The sequence below is a fragment of the Simochromis diagramma genome, unplaced genomic scaffold (assembly GCF_900408965.1).
Source record: "Simochromis diagramma unplaced genomic scaffold, fSimDia1.1 OVJJ01000590.1, whole genome shotgun sequence".
In the NCBI taxonomy this organism is placed as follows: Eukaryota; Metazoa; Chordata; class Actinopteri; order Cichliformes; family Cichlidae; genus Simochromis; species Simochromis diagramma.
This window is the reverse complement of record NW_024387057.1, coordinates 606,591-624,348: the sequence shown is the minus strand read 5'-3', so window position 1 is coordinate 624,348 and position 17,758 is coordinate 606,591. Positions and strand designations below refer to the sequence as shown.

The window sequence follows — 17,758 nt, the reverse complement described above, 5'->3', positions numbered from 1 at the left end:
TCCCTGTTCCTCTAAGTTATTCTCTGAAGAACCCTGAATAAGATGATCTAACTATACCTATGAAGGAAAGGTCAGAGTGCACAGTACATCTACAGACACTTGGGGCATGCTTATTAAAGCTACAAAGAAGACACAAGGTAGACAAGTAGTGTCTTTAGTCTGCAGTACTTTTGATGTTACAGTGGGGCAAAAAAGTATTTAGTCAGCCACCGATTGTGCAAGTTCCCCCACTTAAAATGATGACAGAGGTCAGTAATTTGCACCAGAGGTACACTTCAACTGTGAGAGACAGAATGTGAAAAAAAAATCCATGAATTCACATGGTAGGATTTGTAAAGAATTTATTCGTAAATTAGGGTGGAAAATAAGTATTTGGTCACCTCAAACAAGGAAAATCTCTGGCTCTCACAGACCTGTAACGTCTTCTGTAAGAAGCTTTTCTGTCCCCCACTCGTTACCTGTATGAATGGCACCTGTTTGAACTCATCATCTGTATAAAAGACACCTGTCCACAGCCTCAAACAGTCAGACTCCAAACTCCGCCATGGCCAAGACCAAAGAGCTTTCGAAGGACACCAGGAAAAGTATTGTAGACCTGCACCAGACTGGGAAGAGTGAATCTACAATAGGCAAGCAGCTTGGTGTGAAGAAATCAACTGTGGGAGCAATCATCAGAAAATGGAAGACATACAAGACCACTGATAATCTCCCTCGATCTGGGGCTCCACGCAAGATCTCATCCCGTGGGGTCAAAATGATCATGAGAACGGTGAGCAAAGATCCCAGAACCACACGGGGGGACCTGGTGAATGACCTGCAGAGAGCTGGGACCAAAGTAACAAAGGTCACCATCAGTAACACACTACAACGGCAGGGAATCAAATCCCGCAGTGCCAGACGTGTTCCGCTGCTGAAGCCAGTGCATGTCCAGGCCCGTCTGAAGTTTGCCAGAGAGCACATGGATGATACAGCAGAGGATTGGGAGAATGTCATGTGGTCAGATGAAACCAAAGTAGAACTTTTTGGTATAAACTCAACTCGTCGTGTTTGGAGGAAGAAGAATACTGAGTTGCATCCCAAGAACACCATACCTACTGTGAAGCATGGGGGTGGAAACATCATGCTATGGGGCTGTTTTTCTGCCAAGGGGACAGGACGACTGATCCGTGTTAAGGACAGAATGAATGGGGCCATGTATCGTGAGATTTTGAGCCAAAACCTCCTTCCATCAGTGAGAACTTTGAAGAAGAAACGAGGCTGGGTCTTCCAACATGACAATGATCCAAAACACACCGCCCGGGCAACAAAGGAGTGGCTCCGTAAGAAGCATTTGAAAGTCCTGGAGTGGCCTAGCCAGTCTCCAGACCTCAACCCCATAGAAAATCTGTGGCGGGAGTTGAAAGTCCGTGTTGCTCGGCGACAGCCCCAAAACATCACTGCTCTCGAGAAGATCTGCATGGAGGAATGGGCCAAAATACCAGCTACTGTGTGTGCAAACCTGGTAAAGACCTATAGTAAACGTTTGACCTCTGTTATTGCCAACAAAGGTTATGTTACAAAGTATTGAGTTGTATTTTTGTTATTGACCAAATACTTATTTTCCACCCTGATTTACGAATAAATTCTTTACAAATCCTACCATGTGGATTCATGGATTTTTCTTTCACATTCTGTCTCTCACAGTTGAAGTGTACCTCTGGTGCAAATTACTGACCTCTGTCATCATTTTAGGTGGGGGAACTTGCACAATCGGTGGCTGACTAAATACTTTTTTGCCCCACTGTATGTGTTTTTATGGAGTATGTCAGAAATCCTCTTTTCAAAGTGTTTAAAGGAAGAGTAAAAAGAGTCCAAATCAAAGTAGCAGACTTCCAAAAAGATTCCCAGACTTTTAGTTTCAAGTTTAGATTGAGCTACTATGAAATTGGATCCTACATTTTCCACAAAGCTAACTGGGAGCATATTTTGTTAGGTTATATTTTGCCAGTTATACTTTCCAACTGGTAATGGTTTGATTTTGGCTTTGATTTAATTGTTGTTTTTATGCTTTAGTGTTCCAGTTTTCTGCCATGTTTGCCATGAGTCGTCTTTGACTGCATGTAGTATGTGTAATCTTGTAGGTTGTTTCTTGTTCTTGGTTTTACTTCCTGGTTGATTGTCTTGATTAGCTTCACCTGTGTCTTGCTTGCCCCTAATTTAGACTCTTCTATTTGTCTTCAGTGTATAAACAGTCCTGCCTTATTCTTTGTCTTTATCTCGCTATCATTTGCGTCATCTGTTATGACTTTCCATGTTTATTACCTCTATGTGTTTTGAATTTTACAGCTTTTTGTTCATCTACAGTTACTTTTTCTGAACTGTGGGCATCAGTATGAATAATTCTTGCTTTTAGTTTTACTCTAAATTTTTGCTGTGTATTTGGGTCCTTGGGACTTTTTTTCTGTGACAAATGCTTGTTGTAAAAAAAATGTATAGCCTAGGCTTGGTTTCTCAGATTTGGTTTCTCAGACTTCAAATATACCCACACCTTTAACGGATGCTGTAGTTCAGGAAATTCATGGTTGCAGATGTCTTTATAGGGTTAGGGTTACATGTAGCTTCTCTGCTTTGCTGCTCAAACAAGTGTTACTTTTGCATCCTGTTGACACCGTGTTGTTAAAGACTAAGCCTGATATGTGTTCTGAATTTGGAGAGTGTAAAGTTATATGGATGTAAGGATTAATGTCACACTCACAATGATGTTAATGTGACTGGCTGACTGTTTTCATTGGCCCTCCAACTAAATGTTGACATTTTATTGATGCTACAGTGGAGAAAAGTTGAGCAATTAACCTGATGAAGGTCAGATGGCCTGAGATGTTGTAATTTATTAAATAAACCAGTAACAAGAAAAGTGGTGTCTGGAAGTTACATTTGATGACATTTCTAAAAACATTTGCATAATATTCATGTGCTGCATGTCCTGCTGTCTGGTTAATGTAGTGTTTAACCTTCTGGTCTCAATAGACGGGACAGCACGTACAAATCACAGGCTCGCTGACTTGTGTCAAAAACGTGAACTTCAAACAACATAGCAGTTTTAATCCCAACAGTGCAGTTATGTGGATTTTATTAACAGTTTGATTAATGTGAGTTCTGTGCCATAAAACAAGATTGAAGCCAACAAAATAACCATGCTTATGCTAACTACACATCATTTTGTAAATGAAACATAAGCTTTTTAGAGATTTTATGATGTGAAAATTACAGCGTTAAACCATGTAAAACAATACATAACCAAAATCTGAATCATACTTACATGTTATATTTTAGATCATCTCAATATACATTTGGACTTTAGGTTTTTGCTTTACTTTAATACTGCATTTGCTAGCAATACTTGGTGCTGCTCTCCTAGATTGTGGAGTAGGATTAGGGGTTTGCACATATGATGACGTTGACCTCAGAGGGTTAAACCTAGATTTGATTCCAGGACGCCTAACCTGCACCAACAAAACACAAAAAATTAAGCAACTTGTTGTAAATAACTAAAATATAAATTTGTAACTTTATGGTTGGGCAGGATGGAAAGCTGCACCAGGAGCCTGATATTGCAGTGAATGCAGGCGAGTCCTTGAGTGTCCTTGTCTTTCTCTGCACCACATCACACCACCTCATTTTTATTCCTATAATTCGATGACTTGCAGAAATCCTGCGTAGCATTTATATACTGCTGGCTGCTTTGTTTGGCTAAGATAACAAAAAAGCTGAACGCCAACTTGACTCACCTGCCAACACTACAGAAGTTTTAAAAGGCTCTTCCTCTTTTAAAAGAGGAAGAGCCTGATTATCACTGGGCTCTTAGCCCACCCTGCATCCGCCCACTGAGTAACATAAGACACCGTCGATACACACACACACACACACACACACACACAAAATTACACATATAGAGGAGGGTTTTTTTAGCCTGAAGAAGGATGAAACAGGACAGGATGATTTCCCCAGCATGCATACATATAGTTTAATGGAGGGAGTAAAAAAGCAGGTTCAGACTCAGCACTTCCTTTTTAATCCCTGTTAATCCCACTGTACTCACCCTTTGAAATATACCTGCACAAACAGCACAGGGTCTGGGTGTGTGGGTGTGTGTGTGTGTGTACAAGTAGGGTGCTTGGATGTTAAAGGTTATTATCAAGGACGAGCAGGACTCATTGCACAGAAGCACACAAAAACATTCACACACAAGATAGGTTAACATGGAGGAGGCACGCGAAGTAAAACACACACTAACTGAAGCAAACGCATGTTTCCGGTCATGGTCAGAGTCAGTGTTCGATTTGACCCTGTAATGAGCGTGTGCGAATGTTAAACACAGAGAAAAAAAACTGCTGCCTGCTCATGCCACTAATTAATTATTTAGTAGAGGTAAGGAGAGAGATGGGGGGAGGACTGCAGTGCCAGAGAGTGGGCAGTGGAAAGAATACATTAGAAGCTGGGCAGACACCAGTGACACACACATACACAAACGCTACAAGATACGTGACCTGGAGTGTGTATTTGTGTTGGAGTGAATGGGAAAAGGTGCAAGTAATTAGAAACATGTGTCTGCTATGTGGGTACATTGTCCTGATGTGACATGCAGTGTGTCAGGTATGACTGCTCAGCTTTCCCATCAGACACTATTGCATAGTACCGTGATGTCAGCATAAATCACACACACAATAAAAATTACAGAAACTAGTGGAGATGCTAATTTTTTTCTAAGGTACACTTAGAGTTTTTCTTAATTTTTCTGTTAGTGCAACACCTCATAAAGACAGCAAACAGACAGAAGATTTCCATATGAATGCAAATGTAAAGGCTGCTTTTCTGCTTTATTCTGTCACTTTATTCTATGCTTTGAAGAGCTTTTCTAACATCAAACACACACAAATGCTCCAATGGATGCTTCGGGGATAATCTAGGGTTCAAAATCTTGCCCAAGGACACTTTAACAACCACAGTAGAGGAGTTAAAGATCAAAACGCCGCCCTTCTGACTGGTGGATGACTGGCTCTACCTCCTGAGCCACAGCCATCCTTGATAATTCGCACCTGTTGTGTCACATTTATCGATAACAGCTTTTCTCGCTGTTGTCATTTTGTCAAAAGAAATGCTGCTTTTTTTTCCTTTTTTTTTTTACAATCAAACCGACTGGATGGTCTTGAAGAGCAAGTTAAACCTGAGCCTGTTAAAGAGGTGATAGAAAAACAGAAGAAAGCAAAGACAAAAGAGAAAATCAAAGAGATAGAAAAGGCAGGAAAAAGAGCGGGGCGGAGATCAGGAGATAAAAGATAGATAAAAGAGAAAAAGACGAACAGAGACAGAGAGAATCAAAGAATTTCAGAGCCGAGGTGCAGGAAGGCTATAGTACATGCGTCACTGCAGCTGAAGAGAGCGCATGAATGAGAAATTGTAAAATATAAAAGAGTCCAGGTCAGCTTCGTCTGCTCACTGCTGACTGTACAGTTTGGCAGAGATGCTCAAACGTATTTATAGACAGTCACCTTCCCCAGCTCTGGTCAGTACATATCATCCATCAATACACACATACACTTACATGGTTTATGCACAGTTACGCTTGAAACACGTAACATAATCATAACGTATAAATAACAATGCACCTGTTATTAAACACAGATGCTGCAATTACCTAAGTACATTCATGTGTGCCAAAGAAATTGATTAAACATTTTACGACAGGCTGAAGAAATGTTGCTCTGTATTCGACTTGATGGGAGAGCAACTCCCGCTGATGGCATCACCTAATGGAGAAAAGCTTTCACTGCATCTGGCTACTTAAATATAACTTAGAATGTGAATACAGACACACACCTGCTCTGCATGTGGTCTAACTCATTATCACCCTTACTGTGTCACGAGGGATGGAGATGCAGTTCATTAGCAGACGCTGTAGGAGTCAGACTGAGAGGGCGCGCTCTCGCACCTTCCTTCTAATGTATTCTGCCTTCAGATTGTTTATAATTCACAGCTGAAGCACAGGCGTGCAGCAGCACGGCCACAACAGGTATACAACAACAAGCTCATGTATGTACATTTAAATGCACAGACACACAAACACAGCGGAGACACATTAGCGTTGGCACAGGAAGGGCTGTGTTAAAAAGTGGCTGTGTCGGTTCCTTTCCTCATCACATCACTGTGTGTGAATTATACAGAACTGACACACATACTACTGCTGCACACCTACAACACACACATTAAATATTCTGGTTTGTTGGTCTCACACACGCATATACACACAATAAATCTGTACTATCAACTCCCAAACAGACCAACACGCTTTGCTGTGTTTTCCCTCCTGGGCTCATTGACTATGATTGAGCCACTTAATCATACAGATGTTTGTATTTTTGAGTTGTCTTCCCACCACTGGCACTGTGCACAACATCATTTTTTATTCAACATTACAACCCAGACTTGGTATTCTTCACTTCCTCCTCATGTCTTAAGCTGGAATGGGTATATGAGTATGAAGCTGAAAGTGGCCCCTATTGGTCCTTCACTGGAGTCTGCATGGATCCCTGAAGGGACCACACAATGACACTGGTAGCTAAAGCATCTGTTAGCACAGCTGAACCGTGTTATTAAACTAAATGTGCCTGAAATATAATAATGATGGCTTAGTTAAACCTCTAAAAGTAAACAAACCAACGAGAGATTTTGACTATACCGTCCTACCACGATAGCCATGTTGATGATGTCATCAAGCTGTGCCTGTTTGCATGGCAGCAGCTGCAAACAGTGGAGAAAAGCAGCTTTAAGAATATGATTAAGACACTCGATCCATGTTACGAGGTACCTGGCTGCAAACATTTTAGCCGAACTGAAATGCCCAAAGTGTAATTATAAAAAAAAGTTTTGCACAATAAATGTTCTTAAAATGGCATCTTTTTTGAAGTGTGTTCATTCTTCTGCAATGTATCTGGTATGCGAGTATGTTCAGTCATTTTGACATATATATACATATATAGAAGAAAAGAATATATCAGGATATATATCGTTACCGCACATGCTTCAAATTATACCGCAATATGGATTTTAGGCCTAATAAAAGGGAAGTTTTTGGGAGGGTATTTTGTTCTATTGACCAATCATGTTTCAGCAGGTTCCAGTAACAGGCAGATAAATAATCCCTGTGGTAAACCAGAGGGAATGTATTTACCAAAATCTAGTCTTAAGTTATGCCTAATGATAACCAAGTTTTTAAATAGTTTTTTATGTTTATCTGCATTTATTCATGGAATAAGTCACACATCAGATATCCACCAACTGGACAGCCTAGCTACATCAGAAACCCCGACATATAGCTGATTGGCTACAAGAATCAATCCAAGTGATTTATTGAATCTAGACATTCAGGCCACACTTTTAGGAGTAGAACTGGTTCATACCAGAGTAAATTCAGTATTCACACAAAAAAAACTGATCAGAATCATGTATGAGAAATCCTTTAAAGTGTATTTTTGCCTGTCTTCTTATTGGTTAATTGGACCTTAACACCTAATTCTGGCTTCTGTAATTTCCCACTTTATTTTATCTTTAAACAAAATAGGTTCATAAAGACCTCTTGAGCTGGAATTACAGCTCTGTGTATGTTATACCATATATTCCTTTGTATCAGGTTAATGCAGTAATTTACTACATAACAAGCATGTGATTTTTAAGTGATCAGCTCAAACTGAAGTGATTTCGACTTCTATGAGTGGCCTGGGACTAACTACACACAGATTGTGGGTGCAAATTGAATGAGGGGTTCACTAAAAATTTGCCCTGCACTTCCATGCACGTAAATCTGGCCCACAGCGAGCCAGAGTGCGAGTCTCAGAGGAGCGGTGCCTTGTTAAACAGATGGGGACGACTGAATCACGCTCGTGTGGGGCAATTTAATCACACAGTGGCGATGTCATGAATCACTGCAGAACACGCGCACACATTAAAATACGCAGGCGTGTTTGTGCGCACACATGCCTGCTACGTGCGAGCACAAACATGCTGAGACACAGTGACACTGCAACAAATACACATTCACCAGAATCCATCTGCTCAACATGAGGAGAAAAGAAAACTCCTAAAAATAAGACCCATCCACTGGATACTGAGGTGATGGACAGAGGTGTAAATAAAGTTTATTTCTCTTAGACTGCAAGTTTACAAGTAAAACCATGTGAAGCCATGCTACTCTCCCAGTCTGTTCTAATTTCCAGGCGTTTACTGGCATTGCTGGAATCTCCAAATTTTCTTTTTTCCTTGATGTCTCAGTCATTTTTACAGTGCTGCTTTTCAATATGTAGGATCAACGATGAGGTGTCTTAATAGTTGTGTGAGGCAGGCAGGAATGGACCCAAAATGCAGGACTCACTGAGATGAAATCTAAACTCAAGAAACTAGAAATCGGAAAATACTAGAAACTAAACTTAACAGACAGACTGGCAGAACACAAACATTGAGGGAGAGCACGCAGACATTAAATACACAAGACAAAAAGGGAACAGACCACAGGTGGGAACACAGCTGAACATAGAACTAAGTAACGAGACAGGGAACCAAAACAGAACCTGCTGAACACAGGAGACTATCAAAGTAAAACAGTACAACACATTTAGAGGAAGACTGACTAAATACAGGGAACAGAGGGAGCGAGACACACACAGATTATTTATGCTTATACCTTGGGCTTCTGCCAATCCTAGATTCTCTGATACTGGCCTAGTGAGAGCTGGTCATTCTTGCTAATAAACCGTAAGTAGGATTACATAAGACAGAACAAGGGTGAGAGAGTGAGAGACAGGACTTACCAGACAGGACAGGCCACACAGAAACATGAGCGGGAAACAGACAAATTAACATGGAGACAAGACCGACTTCAAAGAGAGCTACTGCTGCAGGATGCTAGACACAGGAGGAGCGGGAATGAGGACAGAAAGCCTAAGGCTAGATAACAAACCTGGGAATACAAACATAGATCAAAACTGTAACAATTAAACTCAGAATATTAAATAAACCAGAATCAAGTCTACAACAGAAAACACTGGTGTATTTTCACCTAGTTCACAACCTTTATCTGAACCAAACCAAACCACGATGAAGACAAAATAAATGAGCTAAAAAAAGTTCAAAATGCAGCGCGCCTAACCAGAAAGTGAAAGGAGTCCCCAGGCTGACAGACTGCTGATTTATCCAGCCTCTGGTTGTTGTGTGAAGGCACTGATGGCAAAGGTTACTTAGTACATTGTTCGGAGACATCAGTGGCATCAGACAGAATGGCAGTGCCTGACAGCCTGAGATGAGAGCACTGTTGGCAGTTCCCCTGATGATTGACAAGCTCCATAAAATTTGAGCACACACACACGTACGTATGATGTCGATTAGAACATTTTAGGTGACTTCCTTCAGTTATCACATTCACAAGATTTTCAGAAAACTTGACCTCCGAGATCGAGGTCACTGAGACTCAAACTCGTCCAAGATTGTTGGTAGATACACCTACTATATCATTATCGTAATCCTACATCACGTTGTCCCAGTTATTGCTTTCACAAACTTGGGTGTTTATACCGTCTGCCTGCCCGGTGCGGTGACGGAAATGCACCATCAGTCTTTTATGGAGTCAAAGTTTGATGATTTGCTGGTACCTCTTTTTGTTGGTTAACTAAATGCACAGACAGAGACAAAGACAAAGAAGAGGATGGGTTGCAATACTGCCTGCTGTAATTTCAAGTTAAATAAAATAATAGAGGTGTGTAGTAGTATATGCAAAAAAAAAACGTATCCCTGCATGTTTGGCTTTGTGTTTTCAACCACTCTGGTGTCAGCAAAGAACATCACGCACACTTCAGTGAAGTGCTGGTTCAGCCTTGAGAGAGCTGCCTGTGCAAAACACTTAACGACTGAATGCAGAGCGGTCTTAAACAAAGGTTAAACTGCTTGACAAGCCCTGAAGGAAACTTAGTTGGCACTATGGGAACAGACACGGCTGCACAGTCTTAACACCAAATACACAACATCAATAATGCAGCTCTTTTCTAATGAATCATCAATCTCGACTGAGATAGACTGCATCATATAATTGTACCCGAGACACTGGATTGATTAGGTTATGATGTGAGGAGGTTAGGGGGCGAAAAAAAAGTAATGTTAACTTTAAAATTTAAGAAACCGTTACTTTGAAGCCTCTGAGCAAACAACAGGAAAAAAAATAGAAAATGGAAGCAGAACAGAGTGTTTACATCTTTCTTTTGCCCTGGATCTGCATGAGTAAGTGAGCACGTTTGATGCATTTGTGGGTGCCACGAGTGTATAAATTTTAAAAACCCATAAAAGGCTTTGAAAAAGAAGAGGGGACACAAAAGGACAGCTGATACAGTGCAGAGTAGATTCAATCAGAACTATGGTTTCCTCTCTTAGAGCTGAAACCAGCAAGACCAAGGGTAAGGGAGGGGAGGGAGGCGGTGGGATTTGTCTTCTTTGGTTTCACCATGTTAAAAATTATTAATATAAGGGGACGAGTACATGCGGGAAAGAGCGTTAAACAGAAGCAAAGCAAGAAGAAGAAAGAGAAAGACGTGGATAGAAGAGCCACTTGGAGACTATAAATGACAAAGAAAACACATTTAAACAACAAGGGAGCAGGAATAAGAGGACCAGGAGAGTCATAACAAATGAGAGAAGGAAAGACATGGCACAGACACGGGAGGAGCACTGAGGCTCAAACATATTTTTGCTTTCAGCAGATAAAAACAGACGAGCCAACTTGTCTCTCCAGCAAGACTCACTTCTCGCTGCGCTTTAAACTCAGCACCAGTTTCATAGCTGTCCTGCTTTCATTCAGGCGCCCCTTTGTTACTGCAGACAGCCTTCACTGTGATTGAACCCACAACAGATGAAAGCGAAACCCCCTCTGCAACGCTCCTCATTTGAATATGTGCGTGTGTGTGTGTGCAGAGCGGAGAGTGGCAGAGCAACGTCTTTTTCTACCTTAAACACCAACTACAAGCTGAACCTTTTTCCACTAAAAGCAGTGGGATGTGACGTGTTAATGATCACTGAGCGAGTCTTCAATTAACACCCAGCACATTCTGCTCTCCAGTATGATGAGAATAATAATGAGCTGACTTAAATTATGCCAGAATAAGTTTGACTCTGGAGGGTTGAAGTTTCTTCCTTCTTGCTCTCTGATGGAGAAAGATTCTTATTTCAAACCTAGCAGCACAATTTATCACCATGCTCTGCTACAGACGACCTGACATTTTAAGAAAGATGAAAAAGATATTTTATATTAACTCATATCTGCACCTATTTCTATGTGTAACATCAAATAGGGTTACCCAGACTATTTAGATCTGCTTTGCTAGAGGAACTAGTATAAGATAGTTGATCTCAACCATCAGCGTGACGTGTACACAGGCACTGGGAGCAGGTGAGAGCAATTCTGGAGAGGTGGAGGTATGCTCTGGAGAGAAGAGGAAATCAGCAAGAAATGAGACAGAATACAAGTATGAATGAGAAGGAGACGGTTGGAAAGGTGAAGACGCAAGGAGTAAAGGTACTGAAGATGGATGAGCTTAAATACCTGGGGTCTACCATCGAAAGAAAGAGGGACGGCTCAGGCTGAACAGTTTGGAGACAAAGAGAAGCAAGGCGGAGATGGTTTGGACATGTGCAGAGGAGGGATAGTTGATATATTGGGCAAAGGATGTTGAAGATGGAGCTTCCAGACAACAAGAAAACCACAGAGGGGATTCATGGATGTAGGAGGACATGTAGAGGGGGATGCTAGGGATGGAGTAAGATGGAGGCAGATGATATGCTGTGACGACACCTAAAGGGAGTCGCCAAAAGAAGACGTGCAAAATTACCATAATATACTGATATTTCCTATTTGAACTGCGCTGTTATTGTAATACTCAAAGATTGGCGTATATCTTGCTATAAGCTTCTGTGATTGGGTCAAACCATAAACAGTATAAAAGATGGCGGTAGCCATTGTGACTTTACCCGGAGTTTCTGAAGCCTTGAGCTGAGTCTTTTTATCATTGTAGCTTAGGAACAGCTTTACTAATGTGTGCTCCAGTGGAAACTGTGTTTTCGCTTAAAAAAAAAGTACCACTGGTATATCAAAACTGCAAACTGTGAAATTTCTGACATTTAGAATGACCCATGAAGTCATCACAAAAGCGTTTACAGAGGTCGGGGCAGAGGGCCATGTTCTCATACTCTTCTACAAGAGAGAACATTTGTTTGTAACCACAGGTATTGCCCCCTGGTACTGATCAGAGAGGAATACCAGCACTTCCATGTTGGCTGTATCCATCTTTTACACCCTTTAGTGGTCAAAGTGAATTATTTTATGATGTTGTGGATAATTTTGCACTCTAGGAGGAAGTGCCCACCGTCCACCGTCCATGGCTGTTAGATGAGTATCGCTAGTGTCTGTCAGGCTTTTAGAGCCACAGTGTTGGATTCAGGATGATGGTTATAGAAAAAAAACAGGCGAGCACACTATCTTTTTTGTAACATTAATAAATATTAAAACATATACTAAAACAATTCACGCTTCAGATGTAACCTTCTAGTATTCTGAGGGAAAAGCATGGCATAACAATTCCTTGGGCATTTTTAGCATGTACTGGCTGTGACAATAAGAGTTTGGAAGCAAACATGGCAAAAAAAAACCTAGGACAACATGAAGCAAAGGCCACTATGACCTCTATTTCTATAGCAATAGAAATAGGAAAACACAAGTAAATATACATGGCATGTACTTTAATCATTTGGTCATTAAACTTCCACATAACATGGGCACATCCATATTGCCTTGTATTATTTATTGTTGGGAACAAATTACTATCACAGTACAATAAAATCACTAAAGACCACACTGGCGCACAGCACAAACCACAAGCATTCACACGCTTAATAGGATGCTCAACCAAATCCCACATCTGAGTAACAGCAGGAACAGAGCAGTGATAAACCACAGCCGCCCACAGTCACATATATCATTTAGTAGCAGCACAATCAATTCAATGTGTAGCTCACATCGCTCACAATTTGCTCGGTGAGATTAGAAAAGTTCAGTGTCTTTGAGGCTTGGAGAGGATCTAACAGGAGAAGAACCAGCGGAGCCTGACAGCTGAGTATTGTTGAAATGAGCTATCGACCTCCCCATACCGAAACAGAGGTCGAAGCACTTTTTTTGCAGTTGTCTGTTTTATAATATTATTTATTACAGGTATTTTTATTTATATTTATTATTTCATTGTCATAGCGTCAAGTTTATTTTCGTTCCCACAATTCGATCATATGCAGCCTTCAAATTGGCTTTTATAATGAACCACTGAAACTGATGATGTGATTTTTCAAATGCTTTTCAACAGTACATAGAAATGCTGCTAAATTAATCAAAGAAAGCCATCAGCACAGCTTCTCAGTAGAGCAGGGCGATATGACCAAAAATATTTATCACGATATACATTTGAAAATTTGCGATAACGATATAACTGACGATATAATTGACACTAGACAAAATACTTTACAACTCCACAACTTTATTAGTGCAAAAGAACCCCATCAATGTATTTTCACTTAAACAAGCAGCTGTTTTTTATGTGCATTAAAGCTACATAAAAATTTAACAGTGCGAATGCAAATTCCTTGCTGACAGTTTAACCAAAAGGCATTTCCAGTGGAAACTGGCCGACATATCCTCAGCATAACCATGTATAATATCCACAAAACTTAAAAAGAGGTTATACACACACAATACGGTAATTTTATGTTGAAGCACAGTACGTATCACTCTGCAAGGCTCCTGCCTGCGATGGCCGTAACGCTCCGACAATCCATCAAGTGGTGCGGGTTCGTAGCTTAGCAAAATCGTACTAAAACATTTGACAGATTTTCGAGCGCCGTGTACATAAAATCGTTTCGAGGTCAGTAAACACAACCAGAGTTCATACATAAAGCACACGGGATTATAAGGTAAGGGGAACTGTCGATTTTCAGAGAAATCAAAGGGTTGATTTAAAGTGTGCCGTATTTTCCAAAAGACACAGTAATAACAACAGCCCACTAGCATGCTCTACCAAAAATAGTGCTTTGTTGTGTATCTGACGGACGAAAGCCAAACCAGTTCTGGTTCATCCGTTTCATTCAATGATCCTCGTTCGCCCTTCTCATTCTTCGTCGCCGCCATGCTTTTTCCGCCACGTGCGTATGAAAACAAAGGCACTGCGCATGCGCGTTTTACCCATATTCTATCGCGATGTTTCATTTTCTTATCGTTGCCCAACATTATACCGGTATTACCGCGAACGGTATGATATGGCCCAGCCCTACTTCTCAGGCTTACAGAAATAAAGCTTTACAATTACAGAAAAAGCACTGAGTGCATTTGGCTCAAACTATTAAACAGAGGGTGTTTACCTTCAAAGTAATGGATGGGTTGTTTAACACTGTTAATACTGATAGTGTGTGTGTTATTTCAAAATGTCACCTTAATGTACCTGTACTTAAAAATATAAAGAATCAATTCAATAAAAAAACTGTATCAAAGAGTACTGGGTGACAACTATAATTTTCTGAGTTTTTTCTTCATTAATCTATGACCTCAGCACCATCTGTGTGCAATCTTACAAAGGACTGGGTATCCCTTTACTTTTGTACCAATTACATTGTAATTGGATAATTGCCTAAAACACTAGGCTTTAGTTTTTTTTACCGAGGTTACCACAGGCTTTGAAACTGAACAAAACAGTGGTGTTAAAAGGCGTTTGCTCTCTTCCTGAATTCCTGGTGTTTTGCATATTTATCACACTTACATGTTTTAGATCATCAAAAAATGTTAATATTACACAAAGACAACTTGAAAAATAAAAAAATGCTGTTTTTAAATGGTGATTGCATTGATTAAGAGAGAAAAGTTATCCAAACCCACCTGGTACTGTGTGAAAAACTAATTTGTGCCTCTTGTTAAATCGTGAATTAACTGTGATTAACCACTTTTTTTTTTTTTGGAAAGATGGGTTCACTTTCACTAAACACACTCAGGCCTGAATACTGGCAGACCTGCTGAATCGAGAAATCACTTAAAGAGAAGCTGTCTGACAAAGTGAAGCAGGCTAAAAGAGCTCAAAAAGCAACACATCACAGCATGATCTAGAGAAACACTTGAGAAACAAAGTCACTGACATCTATCAGTATGGAAAGGGTTACAAAACCATTTCAAAGGCTTTGAGACTCCAGTGAACACACATGGAGAAAACTTGGAACAGTGGTGAAGTTTCCCAGGGGTGTCCGGCCTCCAGAAATAACTCTAAGAGCACATCGATGACTCATCCGGGAGGTCACAAAAGAACCCAGAACAACATTAAAAAACCAGAGGCTTCCCATGTCTCAGTTAAGGTCAGAGTTCATGATTCAGCAATAAGAAAGAGGCTGGGCAAAATGCTCTGTGGACTGACGAGGCAAGTGAATTAGGCCAGGAAAACCACTGCATAATAATTTAAGTCACTTTAAAAACATCAACAACACCAGTTTCTTTATTGAGATGTTACTGCTTACATTTGGAAAATCAACAATTTATATCTGTTTTCTACTTGATTGAGTCTACTGTCATTACACTTCACACACTCGGCATAAAGTATTTAACATTTTTATGATTCAAACAACAAATCCAGATCCAGCACTTTTAACTTTCATTAGCTCTGACATCACCACAGAATGAATGCCAGTGCATTTTATGAAAAATCTGAATAATTAACGAACTCGCTGCAGTTTTCACACTTTGCAAAGTCATTCAGTGGACAGAATTTGCCCATTTCACGCATTGGTTCTGGCCCTTAGGCCTCATATTTGACTTACTAGTTACACAGACCACATTTCTAATATCTCTACCAAGAATATTATACTGCAAAGACAACTGAAGCCAACAACTGCCTGATAAAAAGGGGAGGTATATATAGCTTTTAACTAATTTTCATACCATAGAGGATAACAGTAAGAAAATGATAATTATCAACTCTGTCAAAAAAAACGAATGTCTTCTTAGAATGAAGTCTTCCTCTTTGTGCCTCACCTGCTCTTTGCCCGTGTGTGCTCCAAGATGTATGAATATTTCAGCAGGACTATTTCTCTGACTCTGTAAAGCCATTCTAACTCAACATGCTCCCTATCAGCCAGGCGTCCAACACCCGCCCCTTTATTCACACTCATGTTTTAAACATTGAGCTGCTGTCTCTCAGCTACACCTCATAAAAAACGCAGCTCATAGAAACCTCCAGCTTGCTGTTACACAACAATCCCAAAACATCTGTTTCTATGAGAACTCAGCATTCACGACTGAGCATGTAATTACTATGCAGTCAGCTTCCTTAAGGAGTTTCTCTGACAAGGGAGAAAGCCAGAAAGAAATAGCCAATGAAAGCTTAGTTATAAAGAACACAAAAAGGAGAAGATTGTTAGGATCTTAGAAATCCACGAGCAGAAGATTTGTGTGTGTGTACAAATCTTTCGTGAGATTTTTCAAATATTATTTCTGTTTAAATACTTTAAGCAAAAAGCTCTGAAAAAGGCTTTCCTCACTCCATAAAAATGTAAAAATATTTTGCGCTGTAAGTCATTAAAATGCCAAATTTTAATTTCTCATAGATATAATCCAGCGTTTCTGTTTCTATTAATGCACATTGATGTGGTCTTTTAGGTATTCTATGCATGTGCCTTGAACTCTTAGAAAGAAACTTTCCCAATTCAGTGCGCTGAATTTTCCCAATTCAGAACCATGGATAGCTCCTCCAAGGATGCTTAATCCCGTTGCAGTGTTTTAACAGTCCAAGATGTATCAAATAATTCCAGTGCAATGAAGGCTGGGAGAGATGGGTAGGAATGCAAGGCAAGTTTGACTTACTGGGTGTTTTGCAGAGATTCTCCCAGTCACAACACTGGTCTGGTGCCACGTAGAGGAAATGTAGCTCTGACATGAAGAGACAAAGGGAGTCAAATATGAATTAAAAACAGGGAGAACCTGTAAATTCAACACATTATCACATGAACATCTCAGTCAGCTATGTTATCACTAATGTTTCCATATAGCCAAAAACAGCCTGAAAACAACAGCTGCGGTCTTGATTGCCCTGATCACTCTGATCCCGTGTTTGGACCCACACACCTTCAACAGTGCCATGCCCAATCTGAACAAGCTGCTTGCAGAGTAGGGTGCCAGTTATGTTGCTGCAATAAGCAGGACAAAACATCAACAGCACCAACAAAAACAACACTATAGTGCTCAAGACTGCAGTGTAGTTATGTAACCCAAACATCTGCACACTGTCAAACCTATTAACCTAATAAATTAGACAACAAGATAATTACAGCATATAGTAGCTAAGGTCCCACGCAGCAGACCTTTGCTACTATTTCATGGTCTGTCTGTCTGTCTGTCTGTCTGTCTGGCTTCTGTAGTATTCTTAGTTTTCCCCATTCACTTTTAGTGATATCCACTGCTTGTGCCTCATTGTTTGTCTGTCAGAATTTATTCACATTCACTCTCAAGGTTAGTTCCTCATGTGGCTTTTTTACTTCCCTCATTTCTTTCTTTACCCACCATCTTTACTCCTTATATCTACGTCTAATCCAACTCTGGCATCTGACTCTTTCAACTGTGGCTCCATTCTGACTCTTGCCCTCTTTTCGGATGTGGTGTTTTCTGGTTTTCCTA

The 17,758-nt window shown here is 40.4% G+C and overlaps 1 protein-coding gene across 1 annotated transcript in view; it reads right to left on the bottom strand.

Annotated features, from left to right (window-relative positions):
* The window catches only part of poln (polymerase (DNA directed) nu), a 72,476-nt gene that overhangs the window by 34,159 nt on the left and 20,559 nt on the right, over nucleotides 1–17,758 (bottom strand). Inside the window, exon 16 of the mRNA XM_040045002.1 lies at nucleotides 16,949–17,014. Coding sequence (XP_039900936.1) covers nucleotides 16,949–17,014 — 66 coding nt within the window. The remainder of the gene's footprint in view (nucleotides 1–16,948; nucleotides 17,015–17,758) is intronic.